Source organism: Acanthisitta chloris, unplaced genomic scaffold (assembly GCF_000695815.1).
Source record: "Acanthisitta chloris isolate BGI_N310 unplaced genomic scaffold, ASM69581v1 scaffold28746, whole genome shotgun sequence".
NCBI classification, from domain to species: domain Eukaryota; kingdom Metazoa; phylum Chordata; class Aves; order Passeriformes; family Acanthisittidae; genus Acanthisitta; species Acanthisitta chloris.
Genome location: NW_008676934.1, coordinates 5356 through 15999, shown reverse-complemented (window position 1 = coordinate 15999; position 10644 = coordinate 5356). Strand labels below are relative to the sequence as shown.

Below are 10644 nucleotides of genomic sequence, written 5' to 3'. Positions count from 1 at the left end.
AGCCAGAGAAGCATCACCTGCTGGGAAGAGGGGCAGGGGGAATATGCACAACCAAGCCCAAATGACAGAACAAAGCAGTTGCCAATAGCAGCTGCATAACCAATGAAGAAATAAACTGAGGTCTTGATACCCTGGGGCCAACTCAAGACCTTGGTGTTTTCACTTTCCATTTGGGAGCATTTTAGGGCAGGTAACTTTGCCAATCCTCCCAGTTCCCTCTTCCTTGCTCTTAGTAGGAGCTTTTGTTGCTTTTGTCAGTGACCTGTTCCCCAGGCTCCCTGAGAATTTGCTAAGTGGGTGGTGGGGCTGGGAGAGAAGCAGAGGAGGATGGTGCTTGTCCAGAAACAGAGTCCCCTCCCACATATGTTGCCCATCTGTGGCATGTCTGTCTGACACAGAGACAGATTTAATATATTAAACATAAATAAAGCAGCACTAAGTCTTTGGCTGATCGTCACAGTTAGAAATAGAAGCCAACCACTTCAGGGGTTTTGGGTTTGCATGCTTGATGGATTCCCAGGATAAGAACAGATGTTCAGATAACCCCAGCCCAAATCAAAGTAAACAATCCTGCCTAGATTTTCAAGAAGGGGCATCAAAGTGAGTCAGAAAACATGTGTCATTCAAGGCAATGTGCAAGAAGCAGCTACCAAGCAGCTTGTCCTGTGTGGGTTGAGGGTCCCAGCAAGGATGTGAGGGTGTGTTATAAGCAGGACTACAGTACCTCTGGCATAACAAAAGAAATAATGAAAGTTTTGGGACTTTCATCCTCTGCCCAGCACTTAGTCCCACAAAGCTAGTAGCACCATAATACCTTAGAGACCACTGCCCTGTGGTCAGGTGTGTCTGAGCATTTGAAAGTGGGGACAGGACAAGCAGACATACAAAACACCCCATTTCTCTAGGAACAGCCACAGAAATAACCCCACCCTACCTTGTAAATTGATGGTAAAGTAGTTGCTCAAGTTCAAAATGCCGTGGATACAGTTATCTTTGTTATTAAAAGTTTTACTGTCCTAGATCAAAAAGCTAGACTTGCCAAGGACTCAGAGACCAAAGAGAAACCTTCAGGTGAACAGGGACTCCAGGGCAAAGCAGCTAATCCATTTCCTTTTGTTGCTGGTGTCTTGCTTCATCAACACTCTTATGGAGGGTGCCTGGTGAGTTATCTTTGTTCTTCTTTGCATGGAACATTTGTTCTTTTTTAAAGGGAGTGCCTGGGGCATGTGCAATGTGGCAGGCACCTTCCCCTGGTAGCAGCAGTGTTATGCTTGTGACAGAGCTGCCTCCAGAGCATGGGATGGGCAAAAAGAGAAATAAATCATACCAAGGTCAGAGGGCCTGTCACTCGCACAGAGACAGGGAACCAGCAGGGAGGGAGGGTGCAGTTAGAGCCATCCCTATCCTGGAGACTGAGAGGAGCCATGTGAAGTATCTTGTAACCTTGAGAGTCCCTGTGCTGCTGAACAGGCAGCAAGGCAGAAAGAAGAGACCCTGGTTTGGGATGATGAGCACAAACTTAACAGAATGGTTCTTAGGTCACCCTATGCCTGCCTGCTCCTCTGTGGGAGCAGGGCATCTTTCCAGAGTGCTTTGCATTTCTGTGCAATGGCAGTGAGTTATATCAGGGCACAGGAGAGACACCAAAGATGTTCTGTTTCCATACTATATGGAACCAGTTGGAAGACACATTAACCGTGGAACATCCAGACTCCTGGATGATAGAACAGGTATGTGAAGATTGATGAACAATAAGAAGTTGATCATTTGATATAAGCATTGCTACCTCAGTTATAGCATCAGAAAGAGCTTTCACTCCAACAATACCTTCCTTTCTGCTATTGTCTTGACAAGACTAAAATGCACCAAGACAGGGCTCATTCACATTTTCCTCTCTCCTACTATAGATATTTCTTGCTTATGCCAAGATATCTTCTTAATATCTTTGTAATAAAATACTTTAAATAGAATAATACTTAAACATTTGTTAATTATTTGAAATAATATCAAAATATTTCGTATTTGCTTAACATAATATTTTCTTTACTGTCAGAATCTCAACAGAGCAGAAAATCTGAAAACATTGATACAAGATGGGGTCTAAAATTCATGATGCCCAGGGATTCAAGAAAGCAACCTTTTTTTTGCTTTCTGGGTTTTTTTAACTTCTTTTTTTGTTTCTGCAACTGCTTTGGGACAGCCACGTGTCAAGGAAGCACATTCACCACCAGCCTCTATAAGGATAAGGCAGTTTGTTCAGGAGGAAAGGTCTCACTGGCAAGGAGCGAGAGATGGAGAGAAAGCAGACATCCAGATCTCCTCAGCTTCACCTGTGCCAAACTAGAACAACCAAAACAGGCAGTCTTTGACTCATGGCTAAAGACTGTCATTTCAACATAAGGAAATAGTCATTGGAGTCAAAGGGAGATGGAGGGTGAAGAGAAAGTGTGGCCATGTGACTAGGGTTCAGGAAATCTGGATGCAGAAGGTCTGGGCTCTCTCTCCAGCTCTGCCCACAGGCTTCATCAACAATCTGTGGTAAGTTACTGTCTGTCTATTCTATTTCTCAGCCAAAGAACAGAAAAAATTGGCCAAGGAAAATAAAGTCTTGATTGCAGTAGGAAGTCATGATACATCCAGGATCAACACCCACATTGAATTCCAAAATGCCAAAGAATACTCTGAGCACAACAGATTTTTACTGAAAATATCATGTCTATATTTTTTAACACAGTCTTTCAGGCATACGGCCCTGTATAATACAGTGGATAAGAAAACAGATGAACATTTTTGTCTTGAGGGGATTATTCTATTGTTTCCAGTGATTAATAGCACCAAAACAAAACCCAGGAAATCTTCAAGATCCCATCCTGCTCTTCTGATAGCTGATCAGCAGACCCAAGGACTTGACATTTGCCTGCAGTTGTCCACACGGATAAAGAAGCCAACATTGGACTGCACCAATGCTATATCTTCTGGCACCTGTGAAAGCAATAGTGTGGTATCTCAGGCCTGTCTGAGAAAGTTACAGATAGCAATACTACCAAAGCTCAGCTACTAGATAAAAGACAAGAAATAACGTTGGTGGTATAGACATTATACAAAACACATGACATGAGTGGCTAGAGTCACACTAAGTCTCTAAATCAAGGAGATGAAATGTGGGGTCTGGCCTAGGAACAGAAGGAGGTGGAAGACACAAAGAATATAAACATTCATAACTCAGGGATAGAGAGAAACCTGGAGTGCATACACAGCCTGTGTGTTTGGGCTGGAAAGTTTATGGGTCTGGCTTTTCAACCTGTATGTGGACAGGATGTGGGAATCTGCAGAGGCTGCTGTGATCCATGAAGGATTCAAAGGCTTGAGCTTGATGAGTGTGGGGAGGAGGACACAGTGTTTGTTGCAGCTGCGATACAGAGGGCAACTCTGCACAGCTGCCATACATGGAGGCCTGGTGCAGGCAGGGATGCAGTTATCCATAGGCCTTTCATCTAACCTGGAGAAAAGTGCTGCTTTACAGCTCATGGGACTAGCTTGCCTCCCTGGATTTGTAGGTACTTTACCAGAGAAGGGAAAAACTCAAATGGCAGAACAAGTACTCTCTTCTTCAATTAGCATCTTGTGGTTTTGCAGGTTTTTCCACTGAACATGTTCCTCTGAAGTTTCCTTAGTGACTGAGCCAACATGGATCAAAGGAGTATTTGATTCATAGCCCTAGAAAAAAAAGACTTCTATGTTCTCTTCTCCATTATTATCAGTTCTCTGTAGTACCCACCAAGAACCTTCCCTCACTAACCCTTACCTGTTGCTGGCCACTTTACTCCTTGGGCAAGTCCTTTCCTTCTCCCAGACCAGCCTCTGTCTCTTCCTTGCCCTCCTCTTTCACGGTCCTGCAAACCACTTCCCCACTTGCATCCTTCAGACAATATTTTCTCCTCCTGTGTCAACTGTCCCCACCTCTTTGTCAGTCCGTGGGCTGCTGTTACAGGTACTGAGAGGAGTCATCCTGTGTGGTGGTACAGAGTGACTAAGCAGTGCAGACTGTCCACCAGCAAGAGAGAGTTTGTTTCTAATATTGCTCCCCAGATTTATTGGTTTGTGCTCCTCAGTACAAGAGAGACGTGGAGTTCCTGGAGCAGGTCCAGGAGAAGGCAGCAAAGATGATTAAGGGACTGGAGCATCTCTCCCATGAGGAAAAGCTGAGGAATTGGGCCTGTTCCGCCTGAAGAAGAGACAACTGAGAGAGGACCTCATCAAAGTATGGGGACCTGAAGGGAGGGTGTCAAATGGATGGAACCAGGCTCTTCTCGGTGATGCTAAGCAATACAGCAAGAGGCAATGGACAGAAACTGATGCACATCAAGTTCCACCTGAATATGAGGAAGAACTTCTTTACTGTGCAGGTGATCACACACTAGAATAGGTTGCCCAGCATTGTTGTGGAGTCTCCCTCAGTGGGGATATTCAAGAACCTTGAATGACCCCTTGCTGAACCTCCAGGTCTTTGTAATATTCTGCTTCTGAGGCGTTCAAATCCTTTCTCAGCAAGGATGAACACGAAGTTGCATTTTCCACAGTGCAATCCAATTCCCTGTTCCCTGGGGTAAAGACAGCAGCTCTCACACACCTCTGCAGCCTTGCTTTGTTGTCAGGCAGACTCAGCTGTTATCTTAGATATTTTGAATGTCCCTTGAGTTCAGGCTCTGCTGCACAGCAGGGGCTCTTACCCCACTGTATCTGCACAATAATAAGGGGAAAGGGAACCCTCTCATCCTGCCCTATGTCAGTTCTCATCTAGCACTTCTTCCCCTCAAAAACCAACCCAGCCTCCCCAGACAGCTCAAAACATCTGGGCCATGTATATCACAAATTCAAGTCAGAGATAACATAAAGGGGCGTAAAAAAACCCCAACAAAAACAAAACAATGAACAAGAGATTGCTTCATCCACATGATTCTGCCTCTTGTTTTCTAACTCAAATGCCCCATCACAGTGGCTAAGCCCACCAAACTGCACTGCAGAAGCCTTTGAGCACAGGAATTAAGGTAGACCCCTGGCTCCACCACCACCACATCTGTGCCCAGGCCATCCTGTATGCAGCACTCCAGGGCTGTCCATGCTGCACTAGTCCTGCAGGGTACTGCAGAACAGCTGGAGTAGCAGAAGGCTTTTCCTGTGGCTTCCTTGTGGCTCCCAAGGTTGTTGTTTAGGTGTAGAGTTCTGTAAGGTGCAGAGGGAATTAAACTCCCCAGTGTACATAATGAAGCTCCTGAAAAGCTATCCCTATAATTAGCTGTGTACACAGTGAACACCGTCACTAGGGACACTGCTTTTACTCTCAGGTTTGTTTGCAGAACCTGAACTTCATTCATGTCCTGTTTTGTTTCCCTCCAGCACTGAGAAAGAGTCACGTCTCTGTTCCCAATTCCTGCAACTGTTGTGTCTGCACAGGGCCAAGACATGAACCTCAGACATTCATGCAGTAGGCCAGTCCCTCAACACTGTTTGGTCTGGACCACAGAGGTGCGTGACACTGGAAGCATCTACAACTCCAAGACTCCTCTCAGATGTCTCTACAGAAGACGTTCCCTATTTACCCTACTGCAGAGAAGGGAATACAACCCTTCCTAGGGAGGAATGAGCTATAGCCATAAAAAGGAGCAGTTTTCCAACTGAGGGAAAGTGAGAAGGGCTCTTGGCAGGAGATATAGCCCTGCACATTCTAGGACTGGTTCAACCAAGAGTTTAAAACCATCACACACCACTGACATAAAGATTCTGGAAGGCACCTGGGAGTTTGTTCTGCCTGGGCTCTGGGCCACTGTGAGGTGAGCCATCTCTTGTCCTCAATACTGTACTGTGTGAGAGGGTTTGTGATGTGACTCTGTGGCTCCCCAGTGCTTTGGAGGAGCTGATCCCTGTGCTCACACCTTCATACAGCCCAACATCGAAGTCATTTCATTCACAATCTTCCAGTTCGGCACTGCAATCTCTGCTCACATCCAGAATGAAATCAGCAAGACATTCTAACACCTCAGACCCTTCCCTTCAATTTGGGGCCCAGCCTCCCGTTCTCAGCATCTATCCTGTACTTCTGCAGTCCTTTTTCAATGTGCAAAATCCACAAGAGCATCCAGCAGAATTCAGGCATACATATTGACACTAAACAGATGCTCATTCAAGACGTCATCTGGTGCAGACAGGTGCAGACATCTGGTCCTACAGGTGGTGAAGGCATGCTTTGCTTCACTCAGCAACAGCATCTCCTGGGTAAGCTTGCTAATCAGAAGAGGGGCTGCAGTGCAGCCACATGATGCTGCCAGACAAGGCCCTCCATGCCACGGAGTGTCACTGAGAAGCAGTCATCACTTGCTGTTCAAGGATTAAGCATGTAAATCCAATGCACTCAATACAATGGCCAGTATGTGATCCACCCTGAACTGTCTCAGGTTTCAGAGAAAAATACACTTAAGAGGTCTTCAGACATGGCTCACTCCAGATGTTATATGAGCACTACATCTATGGGCCAAACCTTATGGCCTTGTTGGCTCCAGCTGATGATGGTGACAACTCCATTTCTGGAACTATATACTAGTGACAGAAGGTCACTGTGAAGTGGCTGCTCAGAAGAGAGGGCACACGAGTAAAACAGTTTTATGGGCTGAAGACATGTGCTTCCACTTTTACCAGCCTAAAGAAAGGATCAGCATGTAATACCCCAAATTTACCTCTCCCTTAACTTTCTTCAGTGTTTTTATCTGTGTCCAGAAGCAATACCACAGGTTCTTATACACCACATGCAAACCAGAGATTAGGGAGCACTCAGCAAGGCAAGAACTGAGCAGAGGTGATTTGCCTATCTCTCCTCTCCTTCCTATTTTTTCTGCTCTTTTCTGAACCACCTCATTTAGGAAACAATTCTTGGCTATTGCTTTGACCATGGAGCTTCTGAGAACCCATATTGCCCACCACTCTGGCTTTTAAGGGAGAGCTCCCTGTGCAGGGAGACAGTTTCCTGGCCTTGCCAACATAATGCACAATCCTGAATATTCTTTTCATCATACCACTCTTCCTTGGTTTTTTCTGCTCTTTTCTGAACCACCTCATTTAGGAAACAATTCTTGGCTATTGCTTTGACCATGGAGCTTCTGAGAACCCATATTGCCCACCACTCTGGCTTTTAAGGGAGAGCTCCCTGTGCAGGGAGACAGTTTCCTGGCCTTGCCAACATAATGCACAATCCTGAATATTCTTTTCATCATACCACTCTTCCTTGGAAATGTGGATCCCTACACCAACTATTATAGCATTAGGCTTGCTTTATGTAAGCAGAGAAGAAGGGAGAATAAAGCACTAAAGAAAATAAATCCAGATGTGTGGGAGATAGAGTCTTAGTGAGATGAATGTTCCTTGTGGAAGAGACAAGAGCTAACACAGGGTTGGCACCTGCCCCTCTCTGTTGTACTGAGACCCTCTCTGCTGTGGTCCTCATCATGGTGTGAGGCAGTTACTCTATATCCCTTCCAGCTCCTGACTGCTCCCTCTGCCATGGAGAGCTGGGTTTGCCTCATCTCCAAGAACAGCTTTTCTTTCCCAGTTCTTTGCCTTAGGCTAATCTCTGAGAAAGAGCTGAGTTTTCTCAGCTCTACCCCTCTTAGGGTCCCTGGTCTGGACCCAGTCTCTCAAGCCCTGGAGACAGTGCAGTCACTATTTGACAGGATCATCCATACTTCATGCCAAAGGATTCTGAGCCAAGCATGAGGCAAGCCTACTGCATGTATCTAGTACAGCAGAACAAGGATGGCTCATGAACCTCTCCCGAAAAGTCCTCATTCTCTGTACATCAGAACTGTGACCTCTGAGGAATGTCTGAGGTCAATACACAGACATTAGCCTTTCCATCTAATGCAGTGTGGAGATGTCCCATCTTGCAATGCAACTTTCTACTGTCCTTCTGCCACATCTTGGGTTAATTAATTTTTGCTGCACCATCTCAGACCTGCTGTATCCAGTGCTGTTCTGATCCCACACTTTCACAGAAATCTCTCATCCTACTGGAAATATCTGTAGATGACAGGTCCAATTCCACCAGGAATGATATGTAGCAACCAACCTGACTGGTTGGGCATTGCAAGCCTGGTAAAATTCAAAGAAAGGAGATTTTTTTGAGTTTACTCACTCAGAAATACTCAGACTTTGTCCTTAAGTGAAAGACATGGGGAATGGGAAATAACTTATTTGCATAAAAATTCAGGCTATTCACTTTCTGCTTTATTTAGTAAAATAAATGGAAGAGTTCATGTGACATCAAGCAATGGATCTGTTTGTAGTGTCAGGAAAGGCTCACAGTTGATCCCAGCATGGTACCAAAAGGCCAAAAGAATGAGGGAACCAGATCCCTGGGAACTACTAGCTTTACCTCTGATATCACCATTTTGCTATAGCACCCTTTGCTGCAACAGGGTGGCATGGAAGGACACACTGTAGGGCAATACCTGGAGTATTGAAATAAAGAGACCTGGAGCCAAAAAATGAGAAGAGATTTCTGGAGAGGACAGACAGCATATATGTACATAGCATGGCGATGGGAATCCAAGACTGACTTGGCCCAGGAATTGTTGAATGACGGAAGCAGAGTGAACTCCTCATACACCTGAAACAGATGACTGGGCACAGTCATCCTGTTGACTGAGAAAGTGTCAGAGTTCGTCATTGAGGGGCTTCTCCTCAGATTCATCTTCTTTCTAGAATACATTAAAAGCATGACATCAGTTTTGACGTTGTTCCTTTTCTCAGTGATAAAATAACTCAAATGCCTCCCTCTGCTGTCTATGCCACTGTTCTGCCTATCTCATTTCCATTGAAGAACACAGGGTATTGACACACAAAGCCTCTGGCCTACAGGAAGATGGTTTTTGACAGAGAGGAACTCTTAACACTGAATGGACATGGAAATTAAGTTGTCACTCTCCCAGCAGAGACTCTGGTAGACTCCTGAGTCCCTGTCTGTACACTGTTCTGTAGCTTTCCTGATAGATTTCATTCTTGTCCATGCCACCATCTCTCTGACCCTCTCACATATACTCCCATCCACCACCCCCATTCTCAGCATCCAAAAGTGCCCTTCACTTTGTCTCCCCAGCTGCTGTTCCCCAAAGATAGATGCTTCTCAGGGACCTTCATACAGTTGCAGAGATCAGTGAAGTCTTCTTGCTGTAGAAGGCAGAGGTTAATGAAGAAAGAGGCTCTGCAAAGACAGCCATCTATATTTTGCTCTAGATCTACTGCTTTTCTGATATTCAGCTGCAACTATATATGAAAGAGGAGGTGGCAGGGATGGAAAGGAATTCAAGGAACTGAAGTCATCTTCAAGAGCCTTGTGAACAACAGCATCATCCTACAAGATCCCGGTTTCCTGCACAGGAGTCCCCCTTTACCTTCTGTATTCTTTGTAAGAAATGGTTACAGAAGTCCTGTACACGCTCAACAGAGATTTCATCCAGAGTCAACACATCCTGCTCTTCATCTGGTGTGTGGAATATAGCCAGAGCTGGAAGCTGGGACTTCTTCAGTTTGAAGTATGATATTGATTGTTCATTGCTCTTCAAATTGCTGTCTAACAGGATAAAGAGAATCTGTGATGGAAATAGAAAAGAAAATGTGAGAAAAACAGAAGCTGAGAGAGAACAGATCCCCAAACAGTGATCATATGAAGATTAACTCTTTTATAAAGAGTTTGAGAAAAACATCCATACTCTGTTAGGACAACACTTTGCCACTATCTAACAGCTCCATGCAGTGAATTTTCCCATGTTTTATCAAGTCCAAACTTACACTACCAAACAAAAGGCCTTCTTTAAAAATATATCTACAGGATGACAGGAAGGCAGTCTCCACTTCTATTCTCTAAATAGATGAGGAAACAAGAGGTCTTTTAGCTCAGCAGCACATGTCAAAGAAGCTGGATCCTCTACTTGCATGTTATTTGGATAAGATGCTCACATCCATGCAAGACTGAGAATGGTAGAGTAAAAAGGTGTTTTGGTGTGCGAAGAATCAAATTCAAGAATGTGGGAGTGAAGCACAGGACAGCAGGAGCCTGCAAGGATAAGAACATGAGAGTACCAAACACAAAGGACATGTTTATGTGAGCTGCAGTGAATATAAATGAAGATGCAATCATTTGAGAAACAGTAGTTGTTGGCAAGACACCAATGCCCATACGGCCCAGCTCAGTGGAGGGCTGTTCAGACCTGGGGAGAGAATCTCACAACGAATAAGCCAGGATCAGAATGACCTACAGTTTTCTCTGCTCTAAAATAATCCTGGAGAGCAAGACCACACCAATGATTAGGATTCTGCTGGCAATAATTCAAGAGTACGGATTTATCTGAATCGGTGGCCAAATCCATGATTTTATTTTAAGTGCTATGTTTCAACTTAGATGTTACAGGTGCAGTAACAATTGGTACAAATTTAAAATTCTGGAATCTGAAAGATTAACAATAAAATACACAGCTATCTCAAAAATCTTTAACATTACATATACATTTTATAAAATAAAATAAATGCAGCAATTAAACAATTTCATCAGTGGCCTGATTAAATAGAATCCCTCAGCAGGTGAGATCCATGTCAATA

The 10644-nt window shown here is 44.5% G+C and overlaps 1 protein-coding gene across 1 annotated transcript; it reads right to left on the bottom strand.

The window, feature by feature from the left end:
• Window positions 1-8702: 8702 nt before the first annotated feature.
• On the bottom strand, window positions 8703-9638 carry ERP27 (endoplasmic reticulum protein 27; the record flags this gene model as incomplete). Its single annotated transcript, XM_009076324.1, has 2 exons — window positions 8703-8747; window positions 9441-9638. Coding segments are annotated over 2 exons (243 nt in total), but the record flags the coding sequence as incomplete, so codon positions are not given.
• Between the last annotated feature and the right edge of the window lie 1006 nt (window positions 9639-10644).